This window comes from Castor canadensis, chromosome 2 (assembly GCF_047511655.1).
Source record: "Castor canadensis chromosome 2, mCasCan1.hap1v2, whole genome shotgun sequence".
In the NCBI taxonomy this organism is placed as follows: domain Eukaryota; kingdom Metazoa; phylum Chordata; class Mammalia; order Rodentia; family Castoridae; genus Castor; species Castor canadensis.
Genome location: NC_133387.1, coordinates 105,641,631 through 105,665,035, shown reverse-complemented (window position 1 = coordinate 105,665,035; position 23,405 = coordinate 105,641,631). Strand labels below are relative to the sequence as shown.

Below are 23,405 nucleotides of genomic sequence, written 5' to 3'. Positions count from 1 at the left end.
TGGAGGTCAGCAGGGAACTTGTGCCCTGGACCTATGGGTCTCATTCCCACTCTCCCTGACCAGGTTTCAGCACAGACTCACCCTCCCCAGCCGGACCAGCCCAGAGAAGCACTCAGTGATGTGGGGGCAAGCAAAGCCTGGGGCAGGTACACCCCCAGAGCCTAGAGAATTTCCCAGCTAGGGTTCAGGGAATGCTCCCAAGAAGACACACTTAGCGGAGGCCTGGCAGTCTGGTACACAGCAGGTGCTCAAACACACCTACACACAGCTTGATAATTGCACAGGAGCAGGATCAGCGACTGACCCACAGTCACTGAACTGTAAACTGTGGACTCTGCAGGTGACAGGCAGTTCTCACCTCCACCTGCCCACTGGAGGAGGCCCACTGAGTCTCTCCTCACACTCAGCCCCACAGCACCTAGGGGCCCAGTTGGGAGGGGTCAGGGCTCCTTGGCTCCCAGTAAGTTCGGATTTGAGTAGGGATGCTCCCCAGGCCTGCTGGCTGTGTCCCAGGGAGGGAGGGAGGACAGATGTGGGGGAGAGAGGGGTGACATGGCATGCCATCTTGCTGAGGTGGCCGCCCACTCCCCATGGCCCTGCCAGGCCTCCAGCCCACCTCACTTGGGGACTCAACCCATTGTCCTACCCGGGTCCCACACCCAGCCCACTGAAATCTGTGCCCCAACACCATGAAGCTCATTATAGACTGAATTCCAGTTTTGTATGCCATCAGTATGCCCCCTCCCCAGTGAGAGCGGGGGTCCTTCTGCTCAGCCCCAGTAGGAATTGGAAGGCCTTCCCAGACCAGCACGATCAAGGCCCTTCTGCACACACCTGCAAGACTGTGGAGGCCTCCTCAGGTCAGGTGAGAGACTCTGACCCTGATCAGAAGACTTGGTTAAGAAGCTGCCTGTCACCCCCTCAGTGCCAGGACTCCACCAGAAGATATTACTTCTGGTCACTTGCCCAGAGAAGTGACCCAAGAACTGTGGAGACATTACTGGGCAACCCTGCACCTTGCCACCATGAGCTCCTCTCCCTCCAGCTCTGGGGACAGAGACCAACAGACTTGGGGAGGGGAGGCCAAGTTGGGGTTCCAGGACCCCAAACCAGGTAGCAAAGGTTATGCTAAGTCTAAGAGTGAAGACCTCCCACACCCCACTCAATTAGAGTGGGCCCCAGCACCCCAACCCCCTTACTGCAACTTCTACTCCACGAACCCCGAAGCCTGTTCCATCTGCATGGAACTTCGGACCAGCCCAAGCTAAGCCCAGCTTGCAGCCCTGTCCACAGGGCATGGCTTCCCCAGCCCCTGCCCAGCCCCACTGGACACTTCCACCCTACCTCTGGCTGACAGCTTCTTGGTGTTGATGATCTTGGCTGCGTACTCATGTCCAGTGCAGAGCTTGACACAGCGTCTGACCACAGAGAAAGCCCCCCTGGGGAGGAAGAGGGGACAAGAGACAGACAGACAGGGAAAGAGACAGAGCCAATTAATCTTCCACAAATACCCAGCATCCAGTCGCTGGCCAGGCCTTGGGCAGATGGCCAGCAATCAAAGGCCTGTGCCCCTTCCAGAAGGCTCCTGGACACCCCACTGTGTACCAGCAGGACAGGGGCCAACTCCCAGGACAGCTCCTGCCAGGCAAACATCCTATAGGGGCTGCAGGGAGGAGGATGAGCCACCTTACTCGGAAGGAGGCCCTTGGGACCCCACTCAACTCTTGTGCAACCCGTGGGCTCCCTATCCTTGTAGGTCAGCTAGACTTGAGGGTTCGGCACATCCTTCGGTACTCCATACCAAGTCCGTGACAAACGGCCAGCTCCAGGGGACAGATGTATTGGGATGTTTCAGTGGGACACAAGGACTCAAGAAAGGTTTTAGAGGAAGGGAGAGGGCAAAGCAAGGAGACGGTTCCCCTAGGATACTCCACTGTCCCTGTGTTACAGCAGAGGCCATGGAAGCTTGGACCAGAGGGCTAGAGGTGTCACAAAAGAGAATCAGAGTTTGGGTGTATAGGTTAAAGTGACAGAGTCCATCAAGAGAGGTCCTGAATGCAGCCCACAAAAGTGACCTGCAGAGGACCTCCTGCTGTATCTATGGACTTGGAGCCTAGGAGGGAGGAGGCCATGCTGACCTTGCACCCCTGTGACCTGTCTTTCTACCCCCAAAGTGCCCAGCTCAGAGCATCACCTCTGATGCTTAGGTGACCTGGATGGCCTGAGAGACCTCAAGCGTCCACACCTGTTCTGTAAGGGCCCCAGGTCAGGACAGAGCTTCTGACAGTGAGTGCTAATTTTTTCCCCCTATTTTGGTACAATCCTCTGAGATGAATCTTTGTAAACATGTACTATTTGCTTTCTTTGGAAAAATAAATGATCACACTACATCTAATTGAGTCTTTTCTTACTGACTCAGGTAGTACTCGGGCAGCCAGTGAACTCCAGCTTTGCTTTTTTTTTTTTTTGGCTGGGAGAGGGAGGTTGAGGTAGGGTCTCGCTCTGTAGCCCAGGCTGGTCTCAGACTCATGATCTTCCTGCGTCTGTCTCCCAAGTATGGGGATTGCAGGTGTGATCACCACACCCCAGGTGCCCCTTTGCTTTTTAAAGTCAATCTGTGAACAGGAGTGTCAGAAGGGGCAGGGCGGTGGAGGGTCTATACCTGCTCACTCTGAAGTCTCCTGTTCCACTGGGTATTTTTCACTTATGTGCGTCAGTTACATTTTTAAAATAGTTCTTTTTAAGAAAGATGCAAAGAAAGGATTTTTTTTTTGAGGGGGCATACTGAGGTCTTGTGCTTACTAGGTAGAGGCTCTACCACTTGAGACACACCTCCAGCCAGAAGGGATTGTTTCTGTCTGCACTGGTTTTGATGGACACTGTCCTGGGAAACAGTGGGCGAAGGGAAAGGCCCCAGGCTTTGTGCCTGCTCTGATTTAATCTTTTGTCTGTCATTTCCTGGATTCACAAGGTGGCTTAGCCCTCTGAGTCTCAGTTTCCCCAGCTGTATGATGGACAGAAGGACCTGATGGGCTAATGTGTGGCTGTCTGCCCCACAAATCTCACCACTGCCCACCCTCACTCCCTGCCTGCACTGCAGAGCTGAGAGCTTTAGCACGGCCCTGAGCGGCCATCTGTGCTGCCGAGCCCAGAGGGCACCGTGCCCATAGCCTGGCTCAGCTAGTGTCCCCTGCCAGCTCCAGGCCAAGTCCCAAAGGGAGCGGAGAGTCCGGGCTTTTTTGCACCAGGGACCTGACCTGACTTGAGGGCTGCGCCTCAGTGGTTCCCACAGTTGGACAGCACGTCTTCTCTGACAGCCTGAGAGCTAGGCACTGGGCTGAGACTGGGTTGGGAGCCTATTTCCAGAGCATGGAGGGGATGTCAATACCCACACCCCTCCCATCTGCAGAGCAGGCTCCCAGTGGCTGACCAGACCCGGTGTACCACAACCATCCCCAGCATGAGAGATGGAACGACAAGAGTCCACAGGAAGGCAGAGGTGGGTGGACTGCCCAGGTGGTCGCTCCACCCTCTCCAAGGCAGACATCCCTTTGTCCTCTGCAGAGGGCTCTGGAGTCACCCCTGCATTGGCAGCCAGAGCTGGAACAGCTATGGATCAGAGCAGGCAAGTAGGGATGAGTGCAGCTGCTGGGGGAAGGAGGCAGGCACAGCTGGGGTCCAGGAGTGATTGCCCACCATATGGCAGGGAAGGTGGCAGGTGCTCAATGGGTACCAGAGGTGAAGAAGACCTTGCTGCTGGCCACAAGCCAGCACAGCGAGGTAGCCTCCCCAAGGAAGAGAGAACAGGGTCCCCATTCCAGTGACTCATACTCTCAGAGGAGCAATGGCTGTCAGGAGGAGGAGGGCAGAAAGGCTTAGCCCCCAGAGTGGCCACTGTGCCGGGCACCAGCTCCTCAGCCCCACCTCTTCCTCCCTCTGAAGCCAGCCACCTCTAACGAGGACTCCTCCCCTCAATGACCAACCCCCTCCCCCATGAAGGCAACCCCCAGTCCACTGCAGGTACTCAGCCCACAGCTGCAAAACCACTGTGCCCCTCTTCTTCCCCAGTGGCTCTGTCACTCGCCAAATGTCACAGGACACCTCTGGAAATGGCCACAAACACATTTGTGTCAAGTAGGCCACAGCTAGGGGTCCCAATGTCTTGAACATCTCCAAGAACAGGGAAACCAATGTCATCACTATCCTCTTCGGGACTCCCAGTAGCTGTCTACCAGAACTCACAGTCACTGCGGTAACACAGACACAAGCCAACTCCTATGCATCCTTCAAGACCCAAGCCAAACAGCCCAATCTCCTCCAGTTTGCCCCTCACATGGGTCTCATGTCAATTTCTTACTTTGTTAAAGTCATTTTTCTGCCCCTTTCTGTCCACTCCCCACTGTGGCTCTCTATAGGCAGGGCCTGTGTCTGCCCACCCTGGATCCTGGTGTCAGACACAACATCCAACCTGTGATAGGGGTGCCAGAACCAACCAAAAGCAGCACAGGTTGGCTGTAGTCAGTGGAGTCACTGGGCCTTAGCACTTGTCAAGCCCAGCCATTACGGGACGAGAGTGGTCACTAAAAAGCCAAGGAGAGGGAGAGACTGGGCTAGTCTCTAGAGAAAGGGTCAGCAAGACGAGCCCCCCCATAAAAGCCCTACAGAAGGGGCTGCTACCAGGGTTTTCCTGGCATATGCCACCAATCAGACCCAGACTAGACAGGCAGAGCCTGGAGACCCCGTGGATGGGTTTGAAGTAGAGTGGGCGGGATGGGCAAACTGACCACACACCTGCCTGAGGTGGGACCTGCCCAGGGCAGAAGTGGAATCAAGGGCAGGGAGGAGGTCCAGGAGAAAGTGGGCCCCGAGGGGCTCCAGGTCGGCTTTCCTGATGAAGGCTGACTATGAACCCTGCCTGAACGTCAAGATCACCCAGGGGAGGCCGGGAATGGGATGTCTGCCTCAGAACTTAGTGGAAAGTGATTTGAGTAACTTGTTCAGATCACAAGGCCCCTGGGCACCGAGCGTGTGATGGGGCTTTTCAAGTCAAATAAAGCTAATTAACACAAGAACTACCTCTTTGAGCCCTTGCCTCGCAGAAGGTTCAGAACACTGTGTCACTTATGGCAGGCTCATCAGTACCAGGAAAACAGGTCCTGCAAAGGGGAAGAATCAATTCTGTGCAGGAGTGGAGCCCTGGAACCATGCAGCCCCTTTCTGTGAGCTGCCTGGGGTGGGGGACACCAGGGCACGGTCACCTCCCTCACAAGGATGGGAAACACCCCAAGGAGGAGAGGTGCTCGGTCTCTATAGATGATCACCCAGGCCTGGGCTGGATAGTGAGGAAGAGGCAGAGGGTGGACACATTGCAGGACTGCCACCTGCCTCTGTCTTCTCCTCCAATTCCCTCTGCTCCTCCCACTATGTCAGACACCTCGTCCCAACTGCTGTCCCCAGTCCTGCAGACCAGCCCTGAGTTTTCCAAGAAGTCCTGGCTGTGAGTTCCTTCTAAGCCAGCCTCCATCAGGAAACTGACGCCTGTTGCTGGCTACTTGTGGCTCCACTGGCTTCCTCCAAATGTGGCGTTGTGGCCCTCTCTGAGCTCTGCCAGCCCTTGCTGGCCATGCCATGACCCTTTCCTGCTGTCTGCGTTGCTCTTCTACTGCGTTGTTCACACCTTTCCCAGGTGAACTGGAAGCCTGTCACAGACCTCTTTATGCCTGACTTCACTCTGGTGAGGATGGAGTTACCATGACTGCCAGCACTGGTAATGACACCCTGTCTGTCTCTGTGTGCTCTGAGTGTCCATGGCAGACGCTGTTAAGATGCCCTCTCCCGCTGTATCAAAGACTGGGGTTGTCCATCAGTAGAGGGATAATGACTGTCCTTTTGCTCCTCAACCCATTTGGATGAAATGAGGTAATCCAAGTAGGAGCCATGAGGTAGGACATGGCTCCCCTGATGGTGTAGATGAGACCCAGGCCCTCATGACCCCCCTGGAGCTGTGCTCAGAAAAACTGAACCAAAGGACTGGGGGGCGGGTCTCGGCTGCCCCCAGTACTTGGGTTCTGTCTCCATGGTGGAGATTGGGGGAGCAGCAGCTTCTTTCCCTCATCCTCCCTCTGCCTTCCCCTGCCCCGTGTCCATGCTGTCCTGCTTCCTCCCTGCCACTCTGGGCCTTCCCACCTCCATCCGGGGCTTCTGCTGGCCTGTCCAGGGCCCTCACCAGCTTCTCACCAGACCAGCTCACTGTTTGCATAACTAAACCTGCCAAGCGGACTTCAGTCCTCTCCTGCAAACACCTTTGGTTGCTTGACAACGCAGCCAGTACAGCTCAGGGCCAAGTCAGGCGCCCTGTCTGTCCACAGAAAGGCCACAGGCACGTCCACAGGTTCTTTGGAGCTGAAAGATGGCCAGAAGGCTTTAGAAAAACCAAGACTCAACCTTTGTTGACCTGTTTATAAGTGGACATTTTCCACTCAGGTTTCTGTGCAAGGACCCATGGGGGTCCCTCGGGGACATGCACGGCTCCCTTCCCCCAGCCAATCTTTTTGGAATAGGCTGAGCAGGTGACAGTTTTACTTCCTTCTCTAAATTTCTCAAGGGTTGTTCTAAAACTACCCCCTGGGCTATCGGTATCTGATCTCCTGCTCTGGCCAGCCCAGATAGGTTCTGCTGAGGGGGGTGGGAGCCAAGGACAGCCTAGCAGGTACACATCCAGGGCCAACAGAGGGCCTTTATTTATTTGTTGATTTATCCACTTGAAACTTAAGTTGCTCTTTGTGGGCTTTTATTTATTTATTTTTTCAGCCCTGGAGTTTGAACTCAGGGCCTTACACTTGCAAGGAGGTTCTCTTACTGTTTGAGTCACTCTGCCAGCCCTTTTTGTGATTTTTTTTTTTTTTTTGAGATAGGGTCTCAAGAACTGTTTGCCTGGGTCTGGCTTCGAACCTGCCATCCTCCTGATTTCTGCCTCCTAAGTGGCTAGGATTACAGGCATGAGACACCAGCACCCAGCTTTGGGCTGGCTTTGAAAAGAACAACAATAATAAAGAAACCTTTCCTACCTTTGATTACAGTGAGTTCTTGGGAGTAAAGGAGAAGGGAGGGTGGGCTTGTTTGTTTATTTACTTATTTATTCGAGATGGGAGTCTCAGTGTGTTGCTCAGGCTGGCTTTGAACTCCTGGGCTCAAGTGATCCGCCAGCCTTGTCCTCAGAGTAGCAGGGACTACAGGCATCCCACCATGCCCAGTCGTTTTCTGTTTTAAAACTGATATGAGCAATGAGGTGGTAACAGTAATTTCCATATGAAACAGTGTTTACTGCGAGGTTTTTTTTTCTTTTCTGTATTTTTTGTTCATAGAATAATAGACAAACATAACCCATCTGCCACCAGCCGAGATTGCATTTCTACAGTATTATTACTAGGTTTACAATGTTTGCAGCAGAGTAAACACGTAGTTTCGGAACATACGGAAGTCACTGTCCCCTTCCTAGCCCGCAGCAGTTCTGGAAGAGCTTCGCTTGTGACACCTGTGAAGGTGGGAAGCCCTGCCTGCCAGTGTCTTCTCACACACTAGGAGCCACTTGCCTCGATTTTTCTGCACACCTTGGAGACATCTTCAACAGTGTGATGTGAGTAGTGCTCACTGCTCGGTCCCACGGACACACTGAGGTATCCACAGCCTCTGTGGCCCTGGGGTCACAGCAGGAGACGAGAGCCTTTGGGTCAGTGTGTGTCTCACTAGGCAGGAGCGACATCCCACAATTGTGGGAGGGGGGTGCTGCCCATCACCACCCACAGGACAGCCAGAGGGCAAGCTGAGCCTGCATCCAGATAGCCTGGGTTCTGAAAACTGGGCTCAGGCAGCCATGCTGGGGACGAGTGGCTGGACAGCATTAAGGTCTGTTTGTGAGCATCAAACACTCCAAGCCCTCAGCTGGCATCCGAGCACTGCTTTATCTGGGAACTTTCACTTGATGTTTGCTTTTTAAAATTTATTCATTTTTTTAACAGTACTGGGGTTTGAACTCAGGGTTTCACACTTGCTAGGCAGGCGCTCTACCACTTGAGCCATGTCTCTAGCTCTAGTTATTTTGGAGATAGGATCTTGCTTTTTGTCGATCTTCCCATTTTAGACTTCACACTGTAGCTGGGATGACATGCATACACCACCATGCCCAGCTTTTCTCCATTGAGATAGTATCTCAAAAATTTTTGTGCCTAGGTTGGCCTCAAACTGCAGTCCTCCTAATCTCAGCCTCCCAAGTAGCTAGGATGACAGGCTTGAGCCACCGTGCCCAGCTGGGTGTTCCTCTTATATGTAATCACTTCACATGTGCCACCTACATTTTGACTAAACTCCCACCCTCATCTTAATAGTGGAGAACACTCCCTCCATGTGATAAATGAGTGCTTCCTGCCCGGACAGGTGTCTGAATGCTTCTCTTTCCTGTAAGTGGCCAACTATGAGTGGTTCCATGTTTTCTCTAGAGTTCATTTAAAAGGCATGACAACTGGATGCTTTTACAATTTACAACACCAGCAACAGAAGCCATTCTCTGTTGCCCACTGTACCAGCTCTGGCCTTTGTAAGGTCCCTCCTGGACCAGGATGGCTTGTACAGCCCTGGAAAGGTTCCTGACACTCCCTTCTGCTCTGAGCATGGGGCTCCAGATCTGTGGCATGTAGATGTGTCACCCCAATGTCAGCCTTCATGGTGACATGGTGACCTGTGTGTGTCTCTCTTGGTGTCCAATTTCCTCTTGATAATGACACCAGCCATAACTCTGGTATGACCTCATCCTTGCCTGACTAACTACATCTGCAATGACCCTATTTCCAAGTCAGGCACATTCTGAGATACTGGGGGGTCAGGATTTCAACACAGGAGTCTGTGGGGACACAGTTCTTGCTGACTTCCAGTTCTGCCTTGTGGAACTCCCACTGTCTGTCCCAGGTAAGCAGTCCCCAAATTATGGTCCCCAAAATATTACCTCTGTTGGGTGTCAACAGATGTTAAATACAAAAAACAAGCGATCCAGAGGGTGAAACTGATTTCTTCCCACTGCAGGACTTCTCAGGGCCTTAGCACAATTATCTGAACCGTGAGTCTCTGTGGACAGAGTGCGAGGTGCAGCCTTTCCCTCACCTGTTTGACCACAGAAATCTTTACTCCAAAAAAGACTCTGAAGGACTGAACATTCTTAGGACTGAACACTCACCTCTCTCTGAAGGCCTATGTGACCCACAGAAACCCACCACAGATGATTCTTTTTATTTTATTGTATTTGATACTGGGGTTTGAACTCAGGGCCTACACCTTGAGCCACTCCACGAGCCCTGTTTTATGTTGGGTATTTTCGAGATAGGTTCTCTTGAACAATTTGCCTGGGCTGGCTTTGATCTGGGATCCTCGTGATCTCTGCCTCCTGAGTAGCTGGGATTACAGGTGTGAGCCACCAGTGCCCAGCACTACAGATGATTCTGATGGATGAACATGACCAGAAAACGCTGCTCATCTGTTCCCCACCCCAAGACACACCCAAACTTGATGCCTCTCCCCACCGCCCCCCAAAACCACAGCTACTATCTTTGAAGGTATTGTAGGAGCATCGCAGACTGTGAAAGCCCCAAAGGAGTTCCTTCTTCTCTCTGTCCTCTTGATAGGCAGGGCTGAGCCTGCAGCCCCTGCTCCTGGTTTCCTGTGACCAGGCACCCTCCCTGTGTCCCCTCCGCAAAGATGCCAGGGCCCTGCACCTCAGTGCTGCAAATTCCAGACCCCAGGCCCAGTGTCCGTTCTGTTCTGCATGCTGAATGGCCGGCCACCACCTGATGGAACCAAGAACCTGAGTTCAGAAACAACACTTTCTGTACGTTTGACAGTGCTGAGACACAGAGTGCAGCCCTGTTGCCTGACAAAGACCACATAAAAATGGCTGTTCTCAGGAGCCCTTTTCCAGTCACCTAACAAGTGGGGGCAATCCCACCTTCACACAGCTACATAGAGGCTCCCCTACACAGATCAGTGGGAAAAACACTGGTGACCTGGGTCTGTGCAGTGTGTTAGGTGTCAACCTCATGGGCTCCCAATCTCACAATGTCATACCACCCCCATTTCCCTGCTGCAGCTGAGAACATCCAGTCATCCTGGGGGGATCAAACCAGCAAATCCGATAGACTGAAGCAGTGGGCAACAGATCTGATGGCTCCACACACTTCCTGTCCAGCAACCCTCACACCAGGCCCCACCTCTCTTCCTGGGTCCTTCCTGCCCCACCCAAGCCCCTAAGGCCACAGACCCACACAGGAGGCTTCTGTCTACTTCCCACAGTGGGGACAGAACAGAAGGTAGGGACCAAAACATGCACGTCCTGGGCTGCCACCTGTGTGACGGACAGCCGAGAGGACTGTAGGTTTCAAAACTGGTCACCAGTTTGACTGCTCCCTCCCTGTCCCAGCAAGGAGTCCAGGACTGTGTGCAGAGGACACTTAGCAACATGTGTGGGGCACAACTGCACACATGCACAGTGATGGTTAGCAGTGTTTTCCCTAGGAACCCGAAGGGCATTGTGGGTTGTGAGTTATGGGATATCTGGTCTCGAAAGACCCACAGGTCAAAAGTCTGGTCTTCCAGTCCTGGTTCTGTACCCTCACCCCTGCCCCTGGCTCTCTTCCTCTCTCCTGGTGATGTGGGAATCTGCCCTTGACCTTGGCAACTGCTGTTTCCACAGTGAGGTGATCACCAGGGTGTGGCTGCACACACAACTCAGACCTGCCCAAAAGTACTTTTTCTGCTTCAAGTGCTGGGGTAATTTCCCTGATCCTGGTCCTTTCTTCAGGCTCCACAGCCCCTTACGAAAGGGAAGCATACATCTGTTCCCATTCTGCAAAGGACACCCAAGGCTTAGCACCCTCATTTTCTGGGCACCCCACATGACTCAGTTGAGTACTCCTAAGTATATAAGGGGCATTGACCCCTCCAGGATCCAACAGGGATCCTAGGACACACAGCAGTGCCCCAACCCTCCCAACACAGGGTTGCCCAGGTCCCCAGGAGTGGGAGTCAGACACGGGTGGAGATGACAGCCAGGGGACGTGGCTGATATATCTGCCCCAGGAGATACCACATTTTTTTGTCCCATAAGGAACACAGGATGTCAAGGAAGGAGGATTAAAGCTCATGATTCTGAACTCTGAGAAGCCAAGGAGAGAGTAGAAAAAATCACGAGGAGCCAGTGTGAATTCTGAACTTTCAGCTTGAAGAATATCTACAAAATGGCTTAATAACGACACACGTCCCACAGGCTCGATTTGCTTTAGTAACAGGTGCCTACCTCAAACCACACTGCAAAATAAGTTGTGTGTGGATTTTTTTTTTAAAGACCTGAACATGAAAAGCAAAGAGAAACTTGGAAGTTGTCCCAGACAAAAATCTCAATGCATGGAAAATCAACAACTCTTCTCAGATCCATCCGAGAACTGTGGTCACAGGTGAAGGCAAACCACTCACTGCTCCCCAAATCAGAAAGACAGGCAGACATGGAGAATCATAGTTCACCAGAGCAGAAAATGTCCTTGGAACCAGGAGGTGCTGAGGTAGGGGTTAAGTGAGAGATTGCCGGAAGTTCACGGTGGACAAGTCTGGTGTTAACCGACTGGTGCTCAGCCCTCAGCAGGGTGCACCTGCTCTTGTACCTCCAGGAGCCCAGCAGGTTCTCACAGTGGGAACTCCAACCCCAGGGCTTCCAGCAGAAGAAGCAGAAAATAACCATTATGAAATACACCAGGGTATCCTTTCTACTTATCAAAGCCTGCCTTCAGAGAATGCTGGTTAATCAGAGCCAAATGCACTCCAGCAAGGGACATATCCAACCCCAGCCCATTTGCTGTCCTGCACCACAGAAGAGGCAGAAAGGAGAGACCAAGAATTCCACATGAAGGTCACAGCCTGGGCAACACTGAAACACTGAGACTGATCTCTCTCCCACCCACGAACATCACTCCCCTGCAGACCTGTTTGCCAGATTCCTTTTACCCAGTACATCAGGCCCAGCTGTCAACAAAAAACTACAAGGCACACAAAAAGACAAAACACAGACTGAAGATAAAGAGCAAATACCAGAACCAGACTCAGATATGGCAGGCATGTTGGAACCATCAGACTGGGAATCTGATACACCCACAATTAACATGTTGAGGGGTCTAGTGGGAAAAATGGAATAGGTGCAGGAACAAATGGGCAATGTAAGCAGAGAGACAGAAATTCTACAGAAGAATTACAAGGGGCCAGGTGTGGTGACTCACACCTGTAATCCTGACTACTTGGGAGGCAGAAATCAGGAGGATTGCAGTTCGAGGCTAGCCCAGCCAAAAAGTTTGCAAGACTTCAACTCAGCAGATAAAAGCTAGGTGTGGTGGCACATGCCTGTTACCTCAGCTACATGGGAAGCATAAAATAGGAGAACTGCAGTCCAGGCTGGCCTGGCAAAAAGTGAGACCTCATCTTCAAAATAACCAGAGCAAACAGGCTGGAGGAGTGACTCAAAGGGTGAAGAGCCTGCCTAGCAAGCACAAAACCCTGAGTTCAAACCCCAGTGCCACCACACACACACACACACACACACACACACACACACACACAACCAGAAAAAATATTTGAATAATGACTGTGAACTTTCTTTTTTTTTTTTTTTTGCAGTACTGGGATTTGAACTCAGGGCCTACACCTTGAGCCACTCCACCAGCCCTGTTTTATGTTCAAGAGATAGGGTCTCTTGAACTATTTGCCTGGGCTGGCTTTGATCTGGGATCCTCCTGACTCTGCCTCCTGAGTAGCTGGGATTACAGCTGTGAGCTACCGGTGCTGGGCTTGACTGACAATTTTCTAAAATTAAAGATACACAACAAACCACAGATCTAAGAGCTCAGAGAACACCAAGCAGCATAAATCCTCCAAAACCTATAACTTAGCCTGTCAAAAAGTCAAGCTACAGAAAGGCAAAGACAAAAAGGAGCTCTTAAAAGAACAAAACAAAAACACCTTATCAGCTAAGCATGGAGGTGCACACCTGTGTGGTCCCAGCACTGAGGAGGGTGGGACCCAGGTGGACCTTGAGTTTCAGGCCAGCCTGGGCTACATAGTGAGACACTGTCTCAAAATGAACAAATAGATGGATGGATGGATAGATTAGATAGATAGATAGATAATGGTAACAAGGCTATGGGCTGAAGGTGTGGCTCAGGTGATAGAGCACCTGCCTAGCAAGCATGAAGCCCTGAGTTCAAACCCCAGTTCTGGAAGAAAAAAAAGGAGAAATAAAGACAAATAAACAAACAAAAATGGAGGGAATTGGTCACCAGTTGCCTTGCAAGAAATGCTAAATTCTTCAGAAAGATGGTATGGTGATTAATCCTGAAGGACATGGTTGAAAAGTGCCTGGGAACTTGGTGGGAGGCACCTGTGGGCTGTATGGGAACCTTTCCAGAGATGACTGGATGGAGGGGGCTGGGATCAATCAATGGTTTGATCCGTTGATGGACTCAAAGTCTGGACAGCCTCTCAGGCGGTGGTGTGGAGGGCAGGGGCTTGTGGGAGGAGCTCTCTGAGGGTGTCTTGCCCTGACCCCTTCCTGATTTCCCTCTGCTTCCTGCCCACCTTGAGCTGAGTGTCCTCCTCCTCCATGGTCATCAGAGCCCAGGAGGATGAATGAAAGCTCTGAAACTGTTGGCTAGGTCTTCCCTCCTTTAATTCGTTCCTTGCAGGTAGTTGTTCACAGTGACGACAAAGTAAACACAGAAGGAAAATGACATAGGCCAGAAACTTGGATCTACACACAGAAAGGAAGACAAAAAATAAGTGAAAGTGATACAAAATCTTTTTAAAAATATTCTTAATGTATCTAACAGTTAATGGTTTATTCAAAATAACAGCAACAATGTATTTGGCGATTAGAGCTGATGGATGAATGAGATAAGCAGCATTATAAAGGCTAGGAGGAGGGCTGGGGCCGTGGCTCAAGCTGTAGAGTGCATGCCTCACAAGCACAAGGCCCTGAGTTCAAATCCAGGCACTACAAAAATAAAAAGGCTGCAAGGGATGGATAAGGGCACTCTACTCTATGGTACCTGTGATGCTGATAGTGAGAGAGGACCTGGATTGATGGTGACTGTGTATCGCAAACTCATAGGCAACCATGAAAAGGAAGAGAAGCAGAAGGATGAAGGGAAGACTTACTACCTCTGTGCTACAAGAGGGGAGAGGGACAGCAAGAAGACAAAGTCAGATAACATGCCTGAGCAACAGAAGGCAGAGAAATAACAGAATACAAAAGAAACCAAGAAAATGGAGAACAAACAGCAAATAGTCACAAATATGTCAGCTGTCAATCCAACACCATCCATAATCACTTTAAATATTAAGGGGTCCATATACACCAATAAAAAGACAGACTGAATTAAAAACTAGACCTGTCTCCAAGAAGCCTGCGTTAAACAGAAAGACAAATAGATTGAGAGTGTAAGACACAGGTATGATTCAAAGCAACCTACAAATCTGATGCCATCCTTATGGAAATGCCAACAACTTCCCCCAACCCCAAAATAGCAAAGCCTATCCCAAAATTCATATGAGATCCCAAAATATATGCATAGCCCAAACAATTTTGAAAAAAATGGCCCAAACAATGTATGCACATATGAATAAATAAAGAAAGAAAAAAAAAAGGAAGGATTCACCTTTCCTGATTTTGGAACTTACTACAAAGCTAAGTGTGTGGGACTGGTATAAGAACCAAGATGATAAAAAAAAGAAAAAAATAACAGAGTCCAGGGCTGGGGACGTAGCTCAGTGGTATAGTGATTGCTCAGCATGCATGAGGCCCCGGGTTCCATTCCCAGCACCACCCAAACACACACAAAAAGGTAAAGTAGAGAGGCAAGAAATAAACCCACCTACCAATGGTCGGTGGCTCAAGGTGAAAGCTCTGAGTTCAAATACCAGTACCACACACACAAAAAAGTAGCACACGCTTGTAATCCCAGCATTCAGGGGGCTAAGGCAGGAGGATCATGAATTCAAGGCCAGCCTGGGCTCCACACTCAGACCGTCTCAAAACACAAATAAAACATGACGATCAGATCTTGTGAACTATTTGCCCAGGTTGGCTTCAAACCACGACCCTCCTGATCTCTGCTTCCTGAGTAGCTAGGATTACAGGCGTGAGTCACCGGCGCCCAGTTGACCTCGGTTTTTAATACTCTGTAGTTTACACCTATTTAATGGCAAGAAAGTAGATACTTTCCCACTAAAATGAGGAATGAAGCAAAAATGTCCCCTTTCACCACTGTCACTCAGCATCTATGGGAAGTCCTATGTAATGAAAAAAAAAGTAAGGGAATTAAAAGTAGACTGACAGGGAAAGAAAAAATAAAACTGTCTTCCCATGCAAGTGAGATGTCTATGTAGAAAATCCCCCCAAAACCAGTAACAACAACAACAACAAAATCCTCCTGGAACCAGTAAGTGGTTGTGGCAGGGGCATAGGATATACAGTTAACATCCAAAAGTCAACTGTTGCTGGATGCTGGTGGCTCTGCCTGTAATTCGAGTTACTTGGGAGGCTGAGGTCAGAGGATTGCAGTTCGAAGCCAGGGGGTCATGGGCAGTTCAAGACCCCATCTCACCCACTAGCGTGCACCTGTCGTCCCAAGCTACTCAGGAGGCTGAGGCCGGAAGGATTGTGGCTCCGGGCAACAAAGTTGTTTGCAAGACCCCAGTATTTTGACAGAAAAAACCTGGGCATGGCAGCACACACCTGTCATCTTAAGCTACATGGGAGGCTGAGATCGGGAGGATTGTGGTTCCAAGCCTTTTTTTCCAAGGGAAAAAAAAGTTTGCAAGACCCCATCTCAGTGGCAAAAGACTGGACATGGTGGCAGGCACTGTCATGCCAGCAATGGTGGGAAATCTAAATTAGGAGAATTGTGGTCCAGGCTATCCTGGGCAAAAATCAAGACCCTATCTCAAAAAGAAACCAGAGCAAAAATGGACTGGAGGCATGGCCAAGTGGTAGAGCACCCGCCTAGAAAGCACAAAGCCCTGAGTTCAAATCCTAGCACTGCCCCCCAAAAAGTCAACTGCTTTCTATATCAGCAATGAACGATTAGAATTTGAAATGAAAACCATACTAGCTTTACATCAGTGCCACAAAAAGTGAAAGACTAGGTACGTACGAATCTAACAAAATATATATAAGATCAATCGATATGAGAAAACCACAAAATTGTGATGAAAGAAATTAAAGATGAACAAAGTAACAGGAGCTATGCCATGGTGTGTGCACTGGGAAGATGTCAGTTCCCCTCAGCTCCATCTGTAGACTAAAGGCAGTCCCAACACACTGCCTTGTGGATTTAGACAAACTTGTTCCAAAGAGATGTGTGGAGGGAGAAAGATACAAAATAGCTAACACAATATTGAAGAAAAAGAACAAAGTCCCAGGTCTTTGGAGACCAGATAGCTTGTCAACAGTGGTGACAGAACAACTCCACAAGAAGATTAAAAAAAATCTAAACACAGATCTTACATCTTTTTATAAAAAGTAACTTGAAATGACTATAGACCTAAATGTAAAACACAAAACTTTAACGCTCCTACAAAATAACCCAAGAGAAAAATCCAGAGGACCTTGGGTTTGGTGATGGTTCTTCAGTTACAACACCAAAAGCACAATCCATGAAAGAAAAACTGAAGCTGGGCACCAGTGGCTTACGCCTATAATCCCAACTACTCAGGAGGCAAAGATCGGGAGGATCGAGGTTCAAAGCCAGCCCGGTTAAACAGTTCATGAGACCCTATCTTGAAAAAAATCCCTCACAAAAAAATGGCTGGTGGAGTGGCTCAAGGTAAAGGCCCTGAGTTCAAACCCCAATACCATAAAAATATTTGATAAGTTGGGGTACTTAATTAAAATTTAAAAGTTCTGTGCTGTGACAGACACCGCTTAGAGAATGAGAAGACAAGACACTGCAGGCTGGGAGACACTATTTGCAAAACATGTCTCTGATAAAGAACTACTTTCCAAAATATACATAGAACCTTTAAAACTCACACTACAAAAATAACCCAATTTGAGAATGGGCAAATGATCCACACAGACACCCCAGCAGAAAGGATATTACAGATGGCAAACCCGCATATGAGAAAAGAAAAAGCTCATTAGGTAATTGCAAACTGAAACAACAAGAAGACACCACCATACACCTACTAGGGTGGCCACCGTCCACAGCCTTGGCAGCAGCTGACGCTGGGGAGGACGTGGAATGGCAAGGGACTCTCACTCATCACTAGTGGGAGTGACACATACGGCCACTTCAGAAGACAGCTGGGTGACTTCTTACAAAAATAAACCTACTCTTACCATAGGATCCAGCAATTATGCTACTTGTCATTTATTCAAATAAGGTGAAAACTTCCAAACACACAGTCCTGACCACAAATGTTTACAGCATTATTCACAGTCGCCCAAATGTTGAAGCAACCAAGATGCCTTTCAATAGGAGAGTAAATGAATAAATGGTGGTTTATTCAGACAATGGGAAATCAGTCATTGCCAGGTGCCATGGCTCATGCTTATAATCCTAGCTACTTGGGAGGCTGAGATTGAGAGGATCAAGAATCAAGGCAAACCCTGGGGAAATAGTTCTCAAGACCCCATCTCTAAAATAAACCGAGCATAGAGAGCCTGTTTGCAAGTGTGAAGCCATGAGTTCAAACCCCAGTGCCACCACAAAAAAAGAGCCATCAAGCCATGAAAAGATGTAGAGGAACCAGCTGCATACTGTATGATTTCAACTCCATGACACTCTGCAAAAAAATACAGAGACAGCAAAAATATCAGTGGTTGTCAGGGGTTGGGAAGACAGCACAGAGGATTTTTAGGGTGGTGAAAGCACTCTGTATGATACTATAGTGTGGGTACACTACAATATACATTTGTCCAAACCCAAAGAATGTACAACTGTTGGCTAACAGTAAACTACTGACTGTAGAATACTGCATCATTCCCTAGCAGCCAGGCCCTGGGTTCAATCCTCAGCACCACAAAAAAATAACTACCACCACAAAAACTAATAATGTATTAGCACTGCCCTAAAAATGACTTTTTAAAAAATTATAAAGAAAAACGGGTGTGGTGATGTATGCTTGAAATCAGGAGGCTGAGGCAGGAGAATCATAGGTTTGAGGCCAGCCTAGGCTACATAAGCAAAGAGCCTGTCTAAATAGAAAATTATAAAGAGGGAAACATTTCTTTAAGATTCCAGGATAGTGACGGACTTTCAAACCGAATACAGAAAAGCACCAGCCACAGGAAAACACTGATGAAGTTTCAGAACTCCACGTCACAGAGAAGCCCACACAACACTAGAAAATGATGCTTCAGGGCCTCAAGTGCCACAACCTACACACAGTGTGAAAAGAAGTTCCTGAAAGTGTCAATACCAGAAGACGTCCTGACTGTAACACACACAGCCTCTCCAGTGCACAAGTGTCCCCTCCTGGGCTCTCAGGCCCCTGTGATGGTTGAGGTTCCATCCTCATTTCACAGGCAGGGATGAGAGGGGGCTTGCAGATCCTGTCACAGCAGATATGGAGGTGGGACCTAAGCCAGAAACTACCCTCTCCCTGAACATGTCACTTACAGGTGCCCTTTGAGGATCAAACACAGTGTGTGAAGGACGAAGGTGCATTCTAATGAGGCAGAAAGCAGGAAAAAAGCAAGATGCACCATGGGCCAGAGCAGGGCAGAGACCTGCATGGAGGAGGATGTGAAGAGGAGGAGGAGGTGTGAGCAGGAGGAGCAGTGTGAGCTGGATGAAGAGTAGTGAGCAGGAGGAGCAGGTGTGAGCAGGATGAGGTGTGAGCTGGAGGAGGAGGTGTGAGCAGGAGGAGCAGTGTGAGCAGGAGGAGGAGGTGTGAGCAGGATGAGGAGTAGTGAGCAGGAGGAGTTGTGAGCAAGATGAGCAGGTCTGAGCAGGAGGAGAAGGTGTGAGCAGGAGGAGGAGTAGTGAGCAGAAGGAGGAGTAGTGAGCAGGAGGAGGAGGTGTGAGCAGGAGGAGGAGGTGTGTGCAGGATTAGGAGGTGTGAGCAGGATTAGGAAGTGTGAGCAGGAGGAGGAGTAGTGAGTAGGAGGAGGTGGTGTGAGCAGGAGGAGGAGGTGTGAGCAGGAGGAGGAGGTGTGAGCAGGATTAGGAGGTGTGATCAGGAGGAGGAGGTGTGAGCAGGATTAGGAGGTGTGAGCAGGATTAGGAGGTGTGAGCAGGAGGAGGAGGTGTGAGCAGGAGGAGGAGGTGTGATCACCTGGGTAGCTTTAGCAAGAAACTCATAGTTGGGTACTTCCATGTATCTTCTGAGGTTAGGCCTAGCACGAGGGACAGACCCCTTGGCTTGAGACAGACCTCTAGGCTCTGCAGCGTATTTGAAATTACTCTACTGCCACCTGAGACCCGGTCAAGACTGGCCCCTCCACAGCTCTTGTGTGCCTACAGCCCGGGGCTGCCATGCTCCTGTTTATACTTCCTGCATCACTGCGATGACAGGCATGCACCATCATGCCCAGCTTTGTCTTGGTTGAACAGGAGTCTTGCAAACTTTTTGCCCAGGGTGGCCTCAAACCATGATCCTCCCCATCTTTGCCTCCTGAGTAGCTAGGATTACAGGCATGAGCTTTGGTGATTTTCTTATTGACCAGGGGACACTGTACATGTGAGTGCCACCTGCAGCTCTAATACTGTGCTGCTGCCATGGTCTCACCAAGTTATGGGAAGTGCTTTAGAGAGATGGAGCAGGGCACGTTCTTCTGGCCCCACATCAAAAAGATGGTCACTTAGAGGACAAAGCCTATTTCTTCTCACCTGTGTCCCTAGGGTCCAGACATCAGAAGGTTCTTCTTGTTTGGGGACACTGGCATTTAGTTGGTGTAGGACAGATGCCATCCTGTCACCTGAGAAATGCCAGGGACAAGCCAGGTCCATGGATGCACTGGCAGAGGAAGCCACTGTACCCAAAGGGAAGGTAAGACAGGCTCCAGGAGGACTAGGGTCTCCACCACTCCCCTGATCCATGGCCTGCATCCTGCCTCTCACCTCCTGTTCTCACCCCCTGCCCTCCACCCTGCCTGGGGCTGCTGTCAATTCTTCACATTCCCACTTCTTGATGCGTCTTCCCCAGTGCCCACCTCCAAGACCCCTCCAGCTGCCCTCTTTGAGCTGGGTCCACACGGATACCTAGAGGAGCAGGACAAGCCCCCATTCTTCTCAGGGAAGACACAGGTGGGAGCAAGGCTGCTGAGAAAGGGATACCAAGGGCCCCAGACCCTGTCTATGTCACAAGGGTCAGGCCTGGTCTGGCACAGGGCCCACAGGTGGCCAACATTGGCTCTTTGAGACCAGTCCTGCACCATGTCTTACACACATGGCAGTGTGCAAGTCCCTCACACTCCCCAAAGGAGACCGGGGCCCTAGCATTCTCTCTCCCTAGATATCTGTTCACTGCAGGTTGGTGGGCCAGGCAGCGCCAGGAGGTTCCAGCACCTGAGGGCACAGGGTGTCAGCAGTGCCGTGTCTAGGGTGACTTTGTGTCCTCAGCTAGAGCCCTAGCTGGCACTGCCTTCCCTGCCTGGCAGGCCCCCACCATAACTGCGTATTCCTCAAAGCACAAGTTGGTGCTGGGTGCTGGCCCAGAGGAGTGGGCAGGCACCAGGCCAGGCCTGAAAGTGGAGGGGGCTCACCACAGCCAAGCTGGGTCCTGCTCAGAGCAGGAAGAGGCCAGGCTCTGGGGTTCAGCCACAGCTCACTCAGCAGAGGCCATGCTCCTGGCCTGACAGGAGAGGAGACTTGGTGGCAGCTTCAAGGCCACTGTGCTCTCAGAACCTCCCAGAACCTGAACTCTGAGCCAGCAGGTACAGGGCATGCTGTACCCCGACCTCTCACTTGTCCTGATCTTCAGAGCCCTGGCTCTGTCACCACGCACAGAGAGGGCCCTCATAGGGAGACAAGATGTCACTATGCCGAAGAGTTGCCTGAACCCAGGGCAGGCGTGGGCAGGGGTCCAGGCATGGGCACTGGCACAGTCTAAACCCCACTCCCTATTGCATGGTAGCCCCAGGGCCCCCTCCTTGAGCTTACAACATGGCAGCAGGAAGGGGTCACCTGTGCCATCAGAACATCCATAGGACATGAAAGTCCCCAAACAGCTCAGGGACTGAGAAGTTCAGCCACAGGCAGGACTCCAGAGCCTGCCACACCTCTCCTGGCAGAGGTTTCTGGTCACTGTACCTGGAAAGGGACAGTGGGGAAGTCACCATGCAGGGACAGAAAATGAATCAAACCCTGGAAGGTCTGAAATTACTCTTGAACAGAGTGACGCTAAGTCCATGTTGGCTCATGGAGGGTGAGCAGGGTGAGACCTGAGGTTCCCAGGCTGGGGAGGAATGGAGGAAGGGAGGGAGGGCATCTGACTGGACCCTGGGTACAGTGGCCCAGTGGCCAGGCCTGGGACACGCGGGTTCCCAACTCGTCGGCCAGAACAATTCCGATGTTGGTGTCCACTTGGTCCTTTTTCCCTGCAAGGTGTGCATCAGTTCAAGTTTCTAGGACTTTGGGGTCTGTGTTACCTTTCAGATCAATTTCATGCTTCTTGTTTTACTCTCAAGGAAGCAAAAGGAATGGTGAGCTTAGAACGGTCCGTGGATCACCTGTGGGGACCTGCATATCCCACAGCAAGTCTCAGAGGCAAGAATAGGGTTTGCACAGAACCAACACTGGAGAGGAAGGGACCTGAAGAAATCACATGAGCCAGTGCCCCTGGATATCCCAAACCCCAGAGCTACATGGCAGCTCAAGGGCACACCACCCAAGGGCTGAGCATTCATGGCTAGCAGATGGGAACCATACATCAACCGTGTCCCTTTAAAAATGAACTTTGGCCAGGTGCCAGTGGTTCACACCTGTAATCCTAACTACTCAGGAGGCAGAGCTCAGGAGAATCAGGTTCAAAGCCTGCCCAGGCAAATACTTCTTGAGATCTATCTTGGAAAAAAAAAAACTCATAACAAAAAAGGGCTGGTGGAATCGCTCAATGTGTAGCCCGTGAGTTCAAGCCCCAGTACCGCAAAAAAAAAAAAAAAAAAAAAGAAAAAAAAAGAGAGAAGGAAAAGAAATAATGAAAGATAGTTGGGTGCAGTGGTTTGTGCCTATAATTCCAGCTTCTTGGGAGGCAGAGATCAGGAGGATCACAGTTCAAGGCCAGCCCAGGAAAAAAGTTAGTAAAACCCCCATCTGAACAAATAAACCAGGCAGAGGGGTGAGCACCTGTGATCCCAGCTATGCAGGAGGCCATAGGTAGAAGGATCTAGGTCTGAGGCTGGTCCCAGGCAAAAATAGGTAAATACCCCCCAAAAAAAGCTAAAGCAAAGAAGGACTGGTGGAGTGGCTCAAGTGGTAGAATGTGTGTCTAACAAGCATGAGGCCCTGAGTTCAAACTCCAGTATCTATATATCGTACAGATAAACTGGCTTAATTGTGACACAGCATAAATAATTGTTACAATATCGGTTACAATGAGGTAATGATTTTCATCAACTCAAATGACTACTACCAGAAAACACTTTTATACATCCATAAAACACAACACTATGCAGTTGTTAAGAACAAGAGCGTTCTCTGGGGACTAAGATGGGTCAAGATACAGTAAGTGACAAAAGGCAGGAGAAAATGGTGCCATAATTTATTGTCACCGTGCACAGGAAAGTGCATGATAGTAATACTTAGAATACCTGCCAAAGTGCAGCCACGCAACTGCCCTCAGCGTGGTCTTAGCAAAAGGTCTTACAGCACAAAAAGTGAAGTGCTTTATGCGTGTTTGTGTGACACTTTTTAAAAACACAAAAATAAGAAAAAGCAAAAAGGGAAGAGGAGGAGGAGAAGAAAGACAAAAAGGAGGAGGAGGGGGAGATGGAGAAAGAGGAAGATATGGAGGAGGAGATGGAGGAGGAGGAGGAGAAGGAAGAGGAGGAGGAGATGGAGAAGGAGGAGATGGAGGAGGAGGAAGAGATGGAGAAGGAGGAGATGGAGGAGGAGGAGATGGAGGAGGAGGAGGAGATGGAGGACGAGATGGAGGAAGAGGAAGATATGGAGGAGGAGATGGAGGAGGAGGAGATGGAGAAGGAGGAGATGGAGGAGAAGGAGGAGATGGAAGAGGAAGAGGAGATGAAGAGAAGGAGATGAAGAGGAGGAGGAGAGGGAAGGAGATCAGAGGGGAGGGGAGGGGAAGGGGAGTAGAAGAAATAGCCAGTCGTTAACATTTGTTTTTTTGAGAGTTATTTTGGTTTGGTTTTTGTGGTG

General features: G+C 50.2%; 1 protein-coding gene across 7 annotated transcripts in view; it reads right to left on the bottom strand.

The window, feature by feature from the left end:
* The window catches only part of Camk2b (calcium/calmodulin dependent protein kinase II beta), a 92,768-nt gene that overhangs the window by 54,004 nt on the left and 15,359 nt on the right, over positions 1–23,405 (bottom strand). For all 7 annotated transcript variants that reach the window (XM_020163020.2, XM_074065439.1, XM_074065440.1 and 4 more), the window contains exon 2: positions 1,345–1,439. In XM_020163020.2, coding sequence (XP_020018609.1) covers positions 1,345–1,439 — 95 coding nt within the window. The remainder of the gene's footprint in view (positions 1–1,344; positions 1,440–23,405) is intronic.